This window comes from Pelodiscus sinensis, chromosome 16 (assembly GCF_049634645.1).
Source record: "Pelodiscus sinensis isolate JC-2024 chromosome 16, ASM4963464v1, whole genome shotgun sequence".
NCBI lineage: Eukaryota > Metazoa > Chordata > Testudines > Trionychidae > Pelodiscus > Pelodiscus sinensis.
Genome location: NC_134726.1, coordinates 13,825,197 through 13,842,948, shown reverse-complemented (window position 1 = coordinate 13,842,948; position 17,752 = coordinate 13,825,197). Strand labels below are relative to the sequence as shown.

Below are 17,752 nucleotides of genomic sequence, written 5' to 3'. Positions count from 1 at the left end.
TAGGGAGGGCCTGGACATTTATGAGTACTGGATAGAATTTCTCCCCTCTTACTACACACAAAAACATGAAGGTCAAAAAACCAGTACAGTACGATGGCATAGGATGAAACTTTACAGTACCTTCAGAAGTTCAATGAGCATTACGTGCTGGAACTCATCCAGAAGGGACACAATCTTTTTTCCAGGCACACATCTGCCCCTACAATGGTCACCTGCCAAGTTAGTGTCTAATTCATCTTATTTGTAAAGAACTAAAAAAATCCCTCAGCATAAAAGATAGACTTGGCCAAAGAGCCAACATGACAGCCAAATATGTTAAAAGGAGAAATATTGCTTGTCCATATCTGGATTCCAGAGCTAACAAAACCTTTAACAGAACAAATTTAATAATGGAGCAAATGAGAAGCAAGTATTAAGAAAACATATTCAAGCCCATATAGAGAAACACAGAAGTGATTTTATAGCTACTTTGCACGCCTATGACAAAATTATTTAGAATTGGGATGCTTATAAAATTCCAGAAAAGGATTATAATCTGAAATATAGACATTTATGACTTCAAACTATGCTATCATTGCATTGTGCCTAGCCCAATATATGGGACTCAACTTCCCAAATTAGTCAAGCTAAAAAGATTATGTTTGAAAGGAAGTGTTCTATATATACACAGGGACAAGAATTAAAATATTTATCCACTTAGATAGCTGTAATAAAGGTTTTAATAAGAATGCTGAAATTACTGAATCTAACTGCTTCCATTATAATAAACTACTCACATAAAACCCACGTTGATCTGTTCTATTGGGAATTAATTTTTAACTCCTCAAAATGTCACATCTTATTTCCAAATAAACTTCACATGTGCTGCATCCAAACCGAATCTGATTTCATTTACATAATGTAACAAGAGCCTGATCTCCTCCTCTTTTTTTTTTTTTTTTTTTTTTTTTTAAGTATTGGCAGTCTAGCATTATTAATGCCCTTCAACATGAACTACAAATGTAGAAAGACAATGTTTTGCAACTGTAAGCAGTGGCGGCCCATCAATACAGGCGATCTAGGCGGTCGCCAAGGGCGCCAATATAAATGGCCATTGAGGGCTTTGGAGGCGGGGGCGCTGATCGCACATTTCCAGCAGCTCGTCTAGGGCCGCTCCTGACTGTAAGATATATGATCCCAATATACCATGGGATAAGGGCATATTTGATACATAACAAACTTAAGACCTCACTCTTCATTTTCTTTTAAAGGTCTTGATGTGTCACCAATCCCTGGCTTCCATCTTTAAAATACTCAATCTGTATTATATTGGTCCTATCACATTCACTGCACAACTCCAGCTAGAAAATAGAGTCATGTCAGAGACAAAAAAATCCATTTCTCCTCTCCACAGTACGTGGTCTTGAATTATATTTACCAGTTTCACAAACTAGTTCTACCCCCTGAGAAAAAAAAATTGTCCACGGTTTATAATCTCTTCACCCATGTGCCCATAACCCTTAATTGTTTCCAAAATAAAAGCATCCTGAATTTGCATAAAAAGTAATGGTTATTTAAACTGAGAGTCTTCTCATCCTCACCTTCCAGGATTTCTATCAATTTACTTGCCTTTCCTCAACTGACCTTGTTCAAAGTATTAAGGGAAATGCATTTACCACCAAAGCAGAGTCACATTCTTTTGTTGAGATAGTGCTGCAGTCATGCAAGATATATTTTGTACTCGTCAGTATTTCAAAAAGATACAAGAGGTGAAGAGGAAGTACAATTGTCTACTGGAAACTTAAACCAGAATATATTTTGATGGTTAACTGAATTGTAATTGTAATTATCATGTCTATATACCAGTGGTTCTAAAACTGCAGTCCGCATACCACTAGTGATCCGTCGCCACCTTGCAAGTGGTCCCGTGGCTCAATAACAGCCACCCTTCTCCCTCCCTCAGTGCTAGTGCACACTAGCACTCCAGCCCCATGCCCCATACCCCACGAGGCTGGAGTGCCAGCACCAGCTTCCCACTGGGGGTGGGGGGTGGGGTAGGGGAGGAAGCCCCAAGCCTCTCTGCACCATCTGGTTCACAGGGAAGAAGTACAGCCAGAAGCAGATCCATGAACTACCACTCTCCCCTCCCCTCCCCTGGCTGGGGGGGAACAGCAGCACACAAACGTGCTGCCTGAGGCTTCCCTGCTGCCTCCATTAGCCAGAATCCAGCCAATGGGAGCAGCGTGAGTCTCTGCCTAGGAGTGGTGTGGGGTGCAAAGGCAAGTAAGTGTACCTCCACCCCTCATGCTCAAACCTTGCACCCCTCTCGCTCCCGGCTCTACGCCCCCCACCAAGACCTCACACTCCCAGCTTGCTCCTGCATCCTCCCTTGCTTCTGAACCCTCCCCACCCCAGACACACACCCTACCCCCTGCCTGATCCTGCACCTTCCTCCCTAGCCAGACACCTACTCCTAGCTTGCTCCTGCACCCTCCCACTGGCCAAATACACTACTCCCAGCCTACGCCTGCACCCACCCTTGCTTCTGCAACCTGTCTCCTGGCCACACACTGCACCTTCCCTTGCTTTTGCCCCTTTCCTCCTGGTCAGACACCCTAGTCCCAGCCTACTCCTGCACCCTCACTCACTCATGAACCCCACCTCCTGCCCAGATCCTGCACCCGTATCCTTGTCCCACACACTGAACCCCTTGTTTTTGTCCCTACCCCAGAGCCTAAGGGGATCCATAAAAATCACTAACTCCGAATTTCCAGAAAAGTAAATCTGGCTTATGTGAAGCCTTAAATCTCAGCCCTCCCAGTGCCTTCCCTTCCCCTCACCCAGTGGTGCTGGAGCAACAGAGGAGGGAGGTGTCTCAGTTGGAGGCCATATCAGTGATGGTTGGGGGTTTTTGGAGGAGGTTTTTTTTGCTTCTCACTTGTGTGGTCCCCAACTGATTATTCTGTGGGTCACTGGCCCCTGACACAAAAAAGGTTCCCCATACCTGCCATAAATAAAGAAAACATTGAAAACTTGTGTGTTAGACATAAAATATTAATTTATTTGATTTGACTTAAAATGAAGTTTGAGAAGCTAACTGGAGAAAGTTAAAGTGCTTAGTCTGTTTAATATTCCTTTCTTACTGGTTAAATTAAACTATTCTCCCTAGCTACAGCACTAGCAAAATGGCTTAGGCATAATTACATAATTAACCGCAAGTTTCCATTAGCAACTGGTGGTCTGCAGAATGGTTTGCATTGAGCCAAGCAGACCAGGGGCCAAAAACTTAGAGGACCACTTCTCTATACTTCCACATGTGAAATTATTTTTTATGTTATGTGGGCATTATTCAATGCCTTTCATGTATTAGGACTTCCCCAAATTCTGATATTAGCTTCAATTCATATCATTGTGTGTGTTTCATAAGTTTACGTTCTTTCACAATGAAAAATCAATTTAAGTTGCATCTGTTCATTACAAGATAATCAGCAGTCATGCCAACTCTGCAATTAGGGTTGCCAGATGGTTTAACTAAAAATACCCCCCCCCCCCCAAAAAAAAATACCAGGAAAAAATTCTGTTAAGACAAAAAAAAGGGGGGGGGGGAAGAGGGAGAGACCAAAGTTGTTGAGAGAAAAAAAAGGAGTGTTGGCGCCTTTAAATGGCCCCGTGCTCAGTGCCCCAATCCCAGTGCACTCACTCCTCCCTCAGTGTCCCCCATCCCAATGAACTCACCCCTCCCCCTGAGCCAGGCATCCCCAGTGCCAGGAGCACCCTGCCCCGCTCCGATCAAATGCTCTCCCTGTCAATCCCCCCCCCGGGAAGCCAGGCACCGGAGGAATGGGACGGACAAGTAAGGAAATCTTACTTTTAAAGTCGCCGCTCCTGCCACCCAGCCCGGCTGCCTCGGCTCACAGTGTGTAGAGGGAGGCATCATGTGGCCAGCTCCCAGGTCTTTGCTCAAAATGTCACGTGGGCAAGTGCCCCTCCTGCCTGCCCTTTACTCCGCCTCTGCCACACTCCTCACTGCCCCGCCAGACATGGCAGGGGAAAATTGTGCCTGCCGGGCTTCCATCCGAGGGAAACAGGAAATACCGGACATTTCACACGTCCAGTATTTTCTGGGGTTTTTTAACTGAACAGAGGCCACAAATACCAGACTGTCCGGGCCAATACCGGACACTTGGCAACCCTATCTGCAACTCACCCCAAGTAATATCATATATACCAGCATATGAACCAACTGCAAAAATACTAAGTAAAAACCCCTTCATAATAAAATCTTTAACATTTAAACCAACATATTTCAAAGTTGTAAAAGACAAATAGAGTTGTGTCACTAGCAAAGGACTTGGGGAATTGACTACCAGCTACAGGGCCAGTAGACTTTCAAAAACAAGGGACCTAATTCTCCACTGCCTTGCATATCCTGTAGTTACTTAAACCTAAGCAAAGGATAAAATGTTATCAATTCAGAGTTCTTCAACATGGCAGTATTTTATGCCTACTTTTCACTAATTTCAAGCACATCTCTGTGAAAGTCAGGGGAGAATCAGGCCCAAGTGTTCATATTGAAAATATTTTATTAGTTTAGCTTAAGAGTACAGAAGTCAAGTAACCGAGAATAAAACGCAAATGAGTAGAATCACAGAATCACAGGTTTGGAAGAGACCTGAACAGGTCATCAAATCCAATCCCAACTAAATCATGTCAGCCAGCACAAATTCATTTCTAGTAACAGGAAACCAAGTGAAGAAACAAACCATCCAAACATTTATAGCATTCTATTAAAAATTATTTTGAAGGCAGATACTACACAACTTTTACTCTCCCACATCTGTTTTTCCTTGCATCGTATGAGGATTTTGTTTCTTGTGATTTATGCCACATAGAAAAAACAAATATGCACTTCATTGAAGAAATGTTTACTGAACTAGAACCGCTGAGTACAGCCAGTCAGATCTCATTTCATTCTCCTTTTTGTGGAGAAAGACACATTTAAGATTAGCCAAAGTGATTAACGTCTTACCTTTATTTTGAGACATTGCATACAGAAGACAAAGCACGAAGAGAGCATAGTAATCATCTTCAGTACAGTCCTGTGCATTATACACCATATCAAGAAAAGGCCTGTGAAAAAGAGTAATATTTAAATGATTTTAGTCTCATGCCTGAAGAACTAAATAATTGTAACACAGCCTGTACCATTATCTACCTTTGCAACAGACTGTCTCACTATCAAATTATGCCTCAAATTTCTTTTTAGATATGGTGAAGAACAAAAGTCAAGCTGTTTGAAAGCAGTTATTCTATTGTGTTTATTATTGGTACTAGCCAATTAGCCCATCATAAAATGGGATTTTCAGGTCTCTCCTCTACCTTGGTCTTCTCTCCTGAGCCTCCGGTCTCTCGCACCGTCTCTCTCTCTCTCTCTCCTCCTACTGCCTCCCCCTCTCTGTCTCAGCTCTCCTCCACTTCCTGCCTCTCTCGCCTTCTGCCTCGCCCTTTCTCTTCTCTCCCTCCTGCCTCTCACTCTCCCTTTCTCTTCTCCTCCTCCTCCTGCCTCTCCCTCCCCTCCATCTTTCCCCGCACTCCTTCCCCTTCCGCTGTGGCACTTGGCTGAGTGCTGCAAGCTCAGTTGGGCCGCTGTGAGGGAGGGGGGCGGGGCAGTGACGTACGGCCAGGGGGTAGGGCCCTGTATGTCACCGCCCCCCCCCCTTCCCCGCCTGCCGCGGGGGAGCCAGGAGCACAAGGGGCCATTTGTACATCACCCCTGGCCATGTACATCACCGCTCTGTCCCCTTCCCCTCCCTCCGTGGCAGCTCAGCGGAGTGTTGCGCGCTCAGCCAGGCCGCCATGGGGGAGGAGGGGTGGGTAGGGTTGCCAGGTGTCCAGCATTGTACCGGACAGTCCGGTATTTACGCGCTCTGTTCGGTAAAAAACAGAAAATACCAGACATGTGTAATATCCGGTATTTTCTGATTTTTCTGGCTGAGCACCAGACGGAAGCCTGGTATGGGTGGGGGGAGTGGTTGGGAGTCCCAGCTGGAAGACAGGGCTGCGATTGCCGCTGGGAGCCCTCAGTCGGGTGAGTGTGAAGAGGAGGAGAAGCCTCCTCCTTGCTCGTGCGTCGCCGGGACCCTGCGCGGGACAGACAGCAAGTGCCCAAGTCAGTCCGCTCCCCACCAGCCAATTTGCTCACCGATTCTCCCCCACTTCCCCTCCTGATTTTCCCCGGCCAGCCCCCCTGTACTCTCCCCCCCCCCCAGCTCTGCTTCCCGCCGACCCGTTCCTCTTCCTGATATCCCATGGCCAAACCTGTTCTGCCTGACCCACCCCCCCCATGACCAGCCCTGCTTTGTGTTGGCCCCCCATGTCTCCCAGCTAGCCCTGTTGCCCCCCCCCCCCCTTTAGCTGTTTTCAAAATGGGGCTTTTAGAAAGAAAATGGCAGTTTAGACGGGGCATTTTCAACAGAAATGCCCCTTTGGAAAGATCCTGCACTCCTCATTTTGAGTACAAGATACATCTAATTTACACCCCTCTGCCGACGGAGGAGTGTAGTTTAGACGTAGCCACACTCAGGCACCACCTCTCTAGCTCTCGTTGGCAACAGTTCCTGGCCAACAGAAACTCTAGAGCCAGCACTTGAGATGACGACAGCTTTCAGAGTCACTTGTGGAGTCACTAGCTGTGGGAGGGGCATGCTGATGTTTCCAGGAGCCACACAAGAGTCAGGCCAGGCAGGGATCCTGCCTTAGCCCTGCTGCACTGGTGACTAGAGTTTTAATGGTCCAGTCAGAAGAACCACCAGGGTCCCTTTTCAACAGCTTTCCAATCAAAATCCAGACACCTGGCAACCCTAAATACTCACAATACTGCAGTCAGCTACAGATGATGAAAATGGGACAGTTTTAGTAACTTGGTCAGATGCAGAGGCAGTCTGTGAGCCTTGAGTTCTACAGCAAGGTTTGCCAGTCTGAGCACAGAGACAAGAACTCCTCTCTCTACTTTTTGAAACTCATCGACAATGAAATGCATGAAGCCATTCTAAGAGCCAGTGTTCCATACTCATATGCTCATGAGGGCCTGAGGCCAATTGGGTCACCTGCCCTGAGAAGAGAGAAGGCAGGCTGAAACTGAGAATGAAGCCCAGCTAAAGTAGGGTGGGGACAGCACTATAAAACCAGAAAGATGAGTGACTAGAAGGGGGCTGTAGAGGAAGGGGTCCACTGTCAATCCCAGAGAAGAGGAAGGTGATCATGGACAAGGAGGAAGCACTGAGAGTCAGCCCTCTGAGCCTGTCTTGAAAAATGTAGTGTAGCAAAAGTCTAGAAGGGATGACGAACTCACAGCAAGTAGCCTAAGTTCCCGTGACAGCCATTGGCATAGAGTCCCAAGCTGGGGCTGAGTAACTGTCTGGCAACAGCATTTGGACAGTTGTTCTGTTAGACATTAGAGGTGGACAACATGATAACCTGTGCAGAGGGCTAAATTTCCAGACCAAAGCCTATTGCAGAGTGAGCAATGAGCAACAAAATGGAAGCTGGGTCAATGAGCTTCATTCCCCAACCTAGATGCAAGAAGACATGCTGCAGTGAGTGTAATCCCTTCACAGAGGCTGACCCATAAAAGTACTAAGCATCAGAAACACGTACAATTAAGTGTATAATATCAAAATTATGAACTGATGATCTCGGACTCAAAGTATGAAATGCTTTAATATTAACAATAAATCCCAAATTTAAAAAATAAATACAGGTCCCATCCTCTCAATAGCACCAACAAAAAAATAACATCCAGGGTTGCAACAGAAACAGTCACTATGCAAGCAAGTTACACTGCACTTTTCCAGTCCATCCTGCCACTAGTTTAACCATGATCACAACATACAACCTACGGTTGGTGGTGATGGGACACAGCAAGGCTCAGATTATCCAACAAGTTCTTGGACTGCACTGGAGACAATTTTTTATATCAGAAGGTTGAGAAAGCTACTAGTGGGGAAGCTGTTCTAGATTTGATTTTAACAAATAGGGAGGAACGGGTTGAAAATTTGAAAGTGGAAGGCAGCTTGGGAGAAAGTGACCATGAAATCACAGAGTTCATGATTCTAACGAATGGTAGAAGGGAGAAGAGCAAAATAGAGACGATGGATTGCACGAAGGCAAATTTTAGTAAACTCAGAGAGCTGACAGGTAAGGTCCCATGGGAAGCAAGATTAGGAGGAAAAACAACTGAAGAGAGTTGGCAGTTTTTTTAAAAGGAACATTATTAAGGGCCCAAAAGCAAACTATTCCACTACCTAGGAAAGATAAAAAGTATGACAGGAGATCACCTTGGATCAACTGGGAGATCTTACATGATCTAAAAATAAAAAAGGAGTCATATAAAAAGTAGAAACTAAGTCAAATTACAAAGGATGAATATAAGCAAACAACACAGATATGCAGGGGCAAGATTAGACAGCCATGCAGCACTGCCACTTTGAAATGCTGCATGCAGCCTGAGGTCAGCAGGGGAGTGACCCCGGGCTCCACACGGCTGTTTCTACTCTTCAAAGGTGGAGGTGTCCTACTGACTAGCTGAAGCGAAATGCATCAACTATTCGATTTGCCAATTACTCTCAATTTAACATCTCTAGTATACTTAGACTTCAGTAAGGCATTTGACACTGTCTCACATGATCTTCTTATCAATAAACTAGGGAAATACAACCTAGATAGGGCTACAATAAGGTGGGTGCATAACTAGCTGGATAACCATTCTCAGAGAGTAGTTATTAATGGTTCACAATCATGCTGAAAGGGTATAACAAGTGGGGTTCCGCACAGGTCTGTTTTGGGGCCGGTTCTATTCAATATATCATCAATGATTTAGATGATGGCATAGAGAATACGATTATTAAGTTTACAGATGATATCAAGCTGGGAGGGGTTGCAAGTGCTTTGTAGGATAGGGTCAAAATTCAAAATGATCTGGACTGGTCTGAGGTATACAGGATGAAGTATAATAAGGACAAATGCAAAGTACTTCACTTAGGAAGGTACAATCAATTTAACACATACAGAATGGGAAGTAATTGTCCAGAAAGACTGTAGAAAGGAATCTAGGGGTCATGGAGGACCACAAGTTATACATGAGTCAACAGTGTGACACTGTTGGGATGCATTAATAGGAGTGTTGTGAGCAAGACACAAGTAGTCATTCTTCCGCTCTACTCTGTGCTGATCAGGCTCCAATTGGAGTAGTGTGTCTAGTTCTGGACACCACATTTCAAGAAATTGGAGATGGTCCAAAGAAGAGCAACAAAAATGATTAGAAAACATGAGCTATGAGGGAAGACTGAAAAAACTGGGCTTGTTTAGTTTAGAAAAAATAAGAGTAAGTGGTAGTGGTTCTCAAGTATCTAAAAGGGTATTTTAAGGAGGAGGGAGAAAAATTGTTCTCCTTGGCCTCTGAGGATAGGACAAGAAGCAATGGGCTTAAATTGCAGCAAGGGAGGTTTAGGCTGGACATCAGGAAAAACTTCCTAACACTTCGGGTGGTTAAACACTGGAATAAATTGCCTAGGGAGGGTTTTGGAACCTCCATCACTGGAAATATTTAAGAGCAGGTTAGACAGACACTTATCAGAGATGATCTCTAGACCAGTGTTTCTTAACCAGTGGCATGAGTACACTTAGGGGTACTCAAGATAAGTCTGGAGGGTACATCAACAACTGAAATTTCGAGAAAACTGAATTTTTGTTTTAAGTTTTACAGCACTTTATTATTTTTGTACTTTTTACACCCAAAAATTTCATCGCCTGCCCAGTTATGATTAAGTTGTTAAACAAATGTGTTGCAATGGTAGAAAAACAATGTGTGTGTCTGAAAACTGTAGGTACTGGGGGGTACTTATTTTTTTAAAGGGGTACTTTATTTTAAAAAAAGGTTGAGAAACATCGATCTAGATAATGCTTGGTTCTTCCAAGAGAGCAGGAGACTGGACTTGATGACCTCTCAAGGTCTTTTCCAGTACTAATGGTCTATGATTCTATGATTTTGGACATATGGTTCCCTATAAAGCCACATTTGCTGCATTCCATTCAACTATCCAAGCATTGGCTACAACCCACAAAACATCAGAAGCACAGACATGACTTAAAAGTCCCCTCCCCATCACCACCCTCATCCATCCTCACAAAAAAAAATAGCCTGGGAGGAATTGAGAACCTGTGCAATAATGTCCTCCCTTAGCAGTTGGTGTGAATTTGACAGTCACATATGTTCTCTCCCAACTATTGTAGCTAGAATCATAGTACATCAGTGCAGTACTAAATCCAATTTGCTATTTGGCTAATGGTCAGGTAGCAAATTTTGTGTTAAATTTCCCAGTTATTTTTGCTCCCATTAATAAAGATTAATGGGAGCATAATACAAAACCCATTAATAATGATTAATAATAATTAATGGGTGCGCGATTTGAAGGATAAGGCTGCAAATTATTTTTTAATTTCTGTAGAAACTCCAAATTCTAGTATCTCTCCCAATGTTAAACAAATGCCCGTAACTAACAAGGATTCTATTTATTCCAAAATTAATTTGCATTAGCATTCAAATGTCTAGCACAGTAAAACTTGAAAAATTAAGTTTTACTTACATCAAATATTAAATTTAGTGCATTATAAAGATGGATTTTCATTCAACACCATTTAAAAAGTCAACATTTGCCTATACTGACCACACACAGTTACCGCACTTTCCACCAGTATGTCATAATTTTTGGTAAGTGTGGACTTAGAGTTATGACATTTGTAGAGATCAATTAGACTGGATAATTAAAGTAGGAAAGAATATATTCCTTATAAACAGATAAATCTTTAAAATAAACTTGATTTTTTTCATTACTGTCAGGATTTTAAGTTTATTTACCTAGTAACTGAATAATTCACTTTAACAAAAAGTTTTGTGCTGTATTTTATTCTGTTAAGTCTAGGAATACTTCCCTTACATATGTGATAAGATCTACTTTTGCTTTTAGACATGCCTCACACCTGCACAGATGACATTTGAATGAAGACACAAGATGCTGTTAGATTGCTATCTACATTCTCATGTGTCCTGAAATGCAAACATCTGACAAGGTGTTAGGATGATCAAATGAATATTTTGTGTTTTGAAGACTTAAAAGCGAATGTTCTAACACACAGTCAGTACTATCCTGACCAACTTCATTGTATACGAAGTGGTAAACCAGAATCTCTTGCTCACTCACACTTTACTTAAAAACCCCTATGCTGCCCACACTTGCTAGTAAATGTAATCTTACGTTCCCGTTATTATCGCCCATCTCTACTTTCCATGAAGCCCTGAAATATGTTATGTCTTGTCCTTATATTCTAAATAGAGATTTTTGGACATGAACTGTTTTATAGTTGTCCCACTTGACAATTAGACAAGGTGGGAGAGGTACTCTTTTACAGGACCAACTTGTGTTGGTGAAAGAACAAACTCTCAAGCTTATGCAGAGCACTTCCCCAAGAAAGAGTGATAGAAATGTAGCCGTGTTAGTCTGGGGTAGTTGAAGCAAAATGCAGGACAATGTAGCACTTTAAAGACTAACAAGATGGTTTATTAGATGATGAGCTTTCGTCTGAGGAAGTGGGTCTGGCCCACGAAAGCTCATCATCTAATAAACCATCTTGTTAGTCTTTAAAGTGCTACATTGTCCTGCATTTTGCCCCAAGAAAGAGCTCAGTGTAAGCTCAAAGCTTATCTCTTTCACCAGCTGACAATGGCCAAGTAAAAAAGAGATGATCTCACACACTTTGTCTCTCTAATATTATGAGACCAACATGGCTACAACACTACAAACCACTTGTACAACAAATGTTACTAACAATGTATTCTCTTTATCAAAATTGCTATTGATCATTCCAGCATCCAAACCAAACTACGCAGGGTGTGGTGACATTTAAAAGTAATTTATCGAAACAGGAAAAGGGCACAGCGGGATACCCTAGTAGAGAAAAGTAAATTGATAAAATGGAATCAAGATTTAATTTGAAAAAAATTAAATCAGGATAATTTACATGTTACTAATTCTTTAGCAATTTAAGACAATCAAAAAGGAAGAAAAGTAAATGCTTTTCACTTTTAGTTTCCTAATTGGTAGTAGTATTTCAGCTTTTAACTGCTAAGAATTTTCACATTTAAAATGCTCTCATGCACTAAAAAATTTGACTCCCTTGCTGCGAGATTCCCACCTCGCATAATTGAGCCCCGATGTTGACTGAGGCTTCAGAGTATTAGTGCAAGTATGAAAAACAGCAACCCAAAAGACATACAAAACACTTCACCAGAGCAGTTTGTGTGTTACATGCACTGTACCCTATTTCAGCATAGAGTAGTTCTGTACAGGCTCAGCCTTAGGGCAAGGCGAGCAAGGCAGTTGCCGTGAGCCCTGCACCTACAGGACCCCTCACTGAAATTCAAGCCCCCGTGGCTGTACGGACCAAGGCATCCCAACCCGGCAGGCTCTGCCTCCCAGGCCAAGCCAGGGCCTGAGCTCTGGGCAGAGGCCCTGCACCATGTCTGTGTGCACTCCCCAAGCCTCTTCCCTTGCGCTCTGTGACCTACGCAGCCCCGAGCCCCAGGGAGCCTGGAGTGGGGGCCAACTGTGGCAGCAGGACCCCTGGAGGGCCCAGGACCAACTCTGCATCATGTCCCAGCACTGGCAGTGCTGTCGGAGCTGTGGCAGTGCAGCTCAGCTAAAGCGGAACCTCAAGGTGAGGCAGGCTAGGGAGCAGTAACAGAGAGCCTGGAGTCCCAGCCACTCCCCCCGCCCCCACCAGGCTTCTGCACACAACCAGAGGGAGTCCCAGGCTGGGAGGTGGGGCCACGATCGGCGCTGGGAGCCTTTGGTTGTGTGCAGAAGCCCAGGAGGGGGGAGTGGCTGGGAGGCGGGGCGCAATCGATGCTGGGAGCCCTGAGCTGAATGTGTATGAGGAGGAGTGATGCCTTGGGGAGGAGAAGCCCTGTCCCTGCTCCTGAGCGCTGTTCAAGCACGCTGTGGCACCGTAGTCCAGGAGAGAAGCCTGCAGGTGCTTTGTAGTTGCATTTAGGGGCCTTCCATGGGCTCTCAGCCAAAACTGAATGGGGTGGAATTTCTGCTTCTTCCCACTGGGACACCCAAAGACCTGGCTATGGGGGAGTCACCTTCCTACCCATGGTCTCCCCCCCCCGCCCCCCCCCCCCCGCTCTGCCATTGTGTGAGGTCTGCCTCTCTCTGCTTTGGGTAGCAGGCGGCTGCTTTGCAGAGCAGGCTCTGCTGCCTCCCACTTTGTTCCCAGCTTGGTGGCTCTTGGTAGTAGCCACACAGGATGTGTGGTCGGTGTGGGGGGTGGTTTTTTTTTTTGCTTGACAAATTTTTAGCCCGTGTGTTCGGGCAACCCTAACAGCGCATGGCCTCGGCTCTGCCCAACAGTGTATTTAAGAGTTCTAACAAGTTTTATGGGTTACTACTTAATAGGCCATAATAATTTTTTGAATTAGTTACACACTGCCCTGCCATGGCCCTCCGCTACTCCTAAAAATTCCATGTTTTTGCACATTTTAAAGCAAAATTTTGGGAAACAAATGTATTCAAACTTGCCCTCCATTGTGAGAGATAGCTGGTGGGACTGCCTGGACTGGACTCTGCAACCTCTCAATTGGGTTTGACTTTAAACTAAAGCATCCACCGGCCAAGTCCTGCTCTCAGCACGTCACCTCGGGCCCCACAAACTCTTTGGCCAGGCCTGCTTAATATATGGAGATATACCTATCTCACAGAATTGGAAAGGACCTTGAGAGGTCATTGAGTCTAGTCCCCTGCCCTCACAGCAGGACCAAGTACCATTCCTGACAGATTTGCCCCAGATCCCTAAATGACACCGTTAAGGATTGAGCTCACAACCCCGGATTTAGCAGGCCAATGTTCAAACCACTGAGGTATCCCCCCTGTGTGTTGCAGTAAGACAAGGCACTCCTTTCAGAAAGGGAAACTAGAAATAGCAGTCTCCAGGGAGCAAAGAGGCTAGAAACTACTTCCCTACTGCAACATCTTCTATACGACCATACATAAGTCAGCTACTCCAGTCAGTCAAAGTCAAATGTTTGGAATAGACGTAAGTGGGGGTGGAGGACAAACCTGGAAAAAGGATACAAGAAGCAGAAGGAAGGAACCTTATCAGGTGATTTCTTTCATACCTGCTCCAGTTGGTCATTTCACTACCAGAGGCAGCAGCACTCTTTTCTTCATCAGTCGTATTCTGCTCTGTCACTGCTGAAACAGACAATTCTGACATCTTACACCGCTCCATGATTACCATCTCTATTTCTGAAAGAAACAGCCAAAATTGAGTATTAAGAGGAAGATGTGAGCTATTTGAAATCTTCTTAATGCAAAATGTGAAAAATAGTGATTTTTTCAAGTGTTATGCATGTAAAAATTAGGGAAGACACTGCTCACATGTCAGAATGCTAATTTTCCTACCATCACCACAAAATATTAAAAAGCATGTCTTATAAGATTTTAAACACCATCTGTAGAAAATGTGCTCAGGGTTTCATAAATAATTATACATTCAGTTCTGAATATAAAATCCTTTACAAAACTATTAGCTATCAAGCATATGAACAGCTTTTTTAAAATAATAGTTATCTGCTGAAAACCTATTTACACTTTCAATTATCTCAGGGGATGTAAGTGAAAAATTGTTTGCTCTGTGAACAACCATAACAAAACTAGTGTATTGTTATGTTATGTAATTGTTTCAGATTTTATAAAAAGTACACTGGCACAAAGAGATGTAGGGAAATAGTATTTGGAATTTAAAGGAGTAAAATTGTTCTGTAGTAACTAATGCAAATGAACTCTGTTTAAGGCTAAGGATTCAGATTCTGAGTTTAAACCTCATAAGTTTGAAAGGCTTTCAACAGGTAAATTGTCTATGTAGACACTTCCTCCACAATACTGAGTTTTGGCAAAGGCCTCACTAAATTTCTTTAAGGGTACACTACAAAAAACACTGATGAACTAAGACTTTTTCCCAGTAAATATAAATCTGTGCATAGAGGACATTTCTAAAGCAATTATCCAAAGAGCCACTCTTCTCCTACAGGGAGTAGTTATTTCTAGTTCTTCACCACTAACATCAAAACTTCATTCCCTGACAGCAATGGCAGCCCTAAACTATCCTTACACTACATATTTAGTCACATAAGAAACCCCTCACAGCCAGACAGCTGATAGATCCACTAACTGCTGCCAATGGATTAACTTTGGTGCCCTGCAACAATTTGCTCTCTGTTTCTTTCCTCCCCAGTCCTAGGAAGTGCCATGCCATAAAGAGAAGACTGTTTCAGATCCTGAACACTAACTCTCTAAGTTTTAGAGGGGTAGCCGTGTTAGTCTGAATCTGCAAAAGCGGCGAGGAGTCCTGTGGCACCTTATAGACTAACTGAAGTGTAGGAGCATAAGCTTTCGTGGGCAAAGACCCACTTCTTCAGATGCATGTAGTGGAAATTTCCAGAGGCAGGTATAAATATGCAGGCCAGAATCAGATTGGAGATGACCAGCTGGATCCAATCAGGGAGGATGAGGCCCACTTCTAGTAGCTGATCTGGAGGTGTGAATTCCAAGAGAGGAGAAGCTGCTTTTGTAGTTAGCCATTCACAGTCTTTGTTTAATCCAGAGTTGATTGTGTCAAACTTGAAGATGAACTGTAGCTCAGCAATTTGTCTTTGAAGTCTGGTCCTGAAGTTTTTTTGCTGCAGGATGGCTACCTTTAGATCTGCAATTCTGTATCCAGGGAGATTGAAGTGTTCCCCTACAGGTTTTTGAATGTTGCCATTCCTAATATCTGATTTGTGTCCATTGATTCTTTTACGTAGGGACTGTCCAGTTTGGCCGATGAATATAGCAGTGGGGCATTGATGGCACATGATGGCATATAGTACGTTAGTAGATGTGCAGGAGAATGAACCAGTGACAGTATGGCTGATCTGGTTAGGTCCTGTGATGGTGTTGCTGGTGTATATATGTGGGCAGAGTTGGCACCGAGGTTTGTTGCATGGATTGGTTCCTGAGTTAGAGTTATTATGGTGAGGTGTGTAGTTGCTGGTGAGAATATGCTTCAGGTTGGTGGGTTGTCTGTGGGCAAGGACTGGCCTGCCTCCCAAGGCCTGTGAAAGTGAGGGATCATTGTCCAGGATGGGTTGTAGATCGCTAATGGGGGAGAGGGTGAGGGGCCAGTGGACTCCTGGTCCTTTCAGTGCTGGGCCATAGCCCGTGGCTTTCCCCTGAGCGTGGGGGCTGGCGCAGGGGGCAGGAAAGGCGGCGCCAGTACCGCCTGCTCATGATGTCCCGTGGACACACACATCAGGGGAGCCGATGTCCAATATAAACAGGGGTCCGGTCGATCAGGAAACGCTGAAGATGCCAGTGGCGCCGGGGTTAGTATGGGTAACGGTGTCATCACTGGGTCTGGGATCAGAGCCAACGTGGGTACAAAAATTGCATATGCTGGGAGAAGCGCTAGTGCTGACATTTGTGTTAGAGTCCATGCTGGTACAGGCACCGTTCCTGGTGCCAGGGTCGGTACTGGGGCGATATGGCTTGTCTGAGCCAGTACCTTAATCTGTGCCCCTGGCTTTGTCGGTGCCGGGGGGCGCCACAAGTGCCGGTGTCGCTGCTGGGGTCAGATGCGGTACAGGTGCCGGCACTGCCAGAAGTGACAATCCTGCTGTCCGCACCAGGGGCACCACAAATGCCGGTGCCGCTGCCAGCCCCGAGGGCGTCACAGACACTGGCGGCGCTACAAATGCCAGCGCCACTGCCGGCACCGGGGGCACCATAGACGTCAATGCCCTACCAGTGCTGGAGGCTCTAAGAGCGCTGGTGCCGCTGACTATTCTAGCGGTGCTATGAGCGCTGATGCCACTGCCGGCGCCAGATGTGCTGTGAGCGGCTCTGCTGCTGAGAGTGCCAGTATCGGGGCTAAAGTAAACACCAGTGACTGAGCCAGGGCTGAAGGTGGCGCAAAAGTCAGGGCTGGGGTTGGTGCCGGGGTCGTGGCTGAAAGCAGGGACGATGCCGGAGGCAGTCAGAAAAATGTTGATCCGGTTGCTGTTGCATCTGCGGCACCAGGGACATGACCCCATGCCAATCGTGCTGGCGATTAAAGACCCTGTGTCTGAGCCTACCTGTGCACCAGGGCCCTGCTCGGTGCCGGAAGCAGGAACGCCGACAGGTCTGGGGCAGTTAAAGCTATAAGGTCCCTTGCCACATGGAATGTCTCTGGGGTCAAGGGCTGTAAGTCTCACAGGGTTCCCTCTGCCTCCGAAGTAGCAGTAGCAAGGCTGTTGCCCATCTCAGTCCGTGACTGACTAAGGCCTTTCGGGGTCGAGTGCCTCTCCTTAGGGCACACTTTGCAGCTCTCTTTGCAAGGGGAGAGACCTCTCCGCTCTTTAGATATCCTGCGAGAGGGGGATTGCAAGCAGTGCCAGGAAGACTTAGCTTTAGTCTTAACCGATTCAAAGGAGGTCTCACGTGCTGATGGGGGCGGGTGGGCACTGCACACCGACTGGCTGCCCTCTAGTGCTGGGGGCTGGCAAGAGGATTCCATTAGCAGCCTCTTCAAACAAGCATCCCTCTCTCGCCTCGTCCATGGTTTAAAACCTCTGCAGATCTTGCAGGTCTGGGTACAGTGTGCCTCGCCTAAGCACTTTAAGCAGGAGACATGGGGA

The 17,752-nt window shown here is 45.2% G+C and overlaps 1 protein-coding gene across 11 annotated transcripts in view; it reads right to left on the bottom strand.

Moving 5' to 3' along the window:
* Positions 1-17,752, bottom strand: part of CLEC16A (C-type lectin domain containing 16A) — a 339,195-nt gene that overhangs the window by 242,730 nt on the left and 78,713 nt on the right. For 10 of the 11 annotated variants that reach the window (XR_012896118.1, XM_075899302.1, XM_075899303.1 and 7 more), the window contains 2 exons: positions 14,213-14,342; positions 5,009-5,109 (listed from right to left, as the gene is read on the bottom strand). Coding sequence is in view for 10 of the 11 variants with exons in the window: in XM_075899302.1 (XP_075755417.1) it covers positions 5,009-5,109; positions 14,213-14,342 (231 nt within the window). In the remaining variant the exon portion in view is untranslated. The remainder of the gene's footprint in view (positions 1-5,008; positions 5,110-14,212; positions 14,343-17,752) is intronic. The other variant, XM_075899304.1, reaches the window with a different exon arrangement.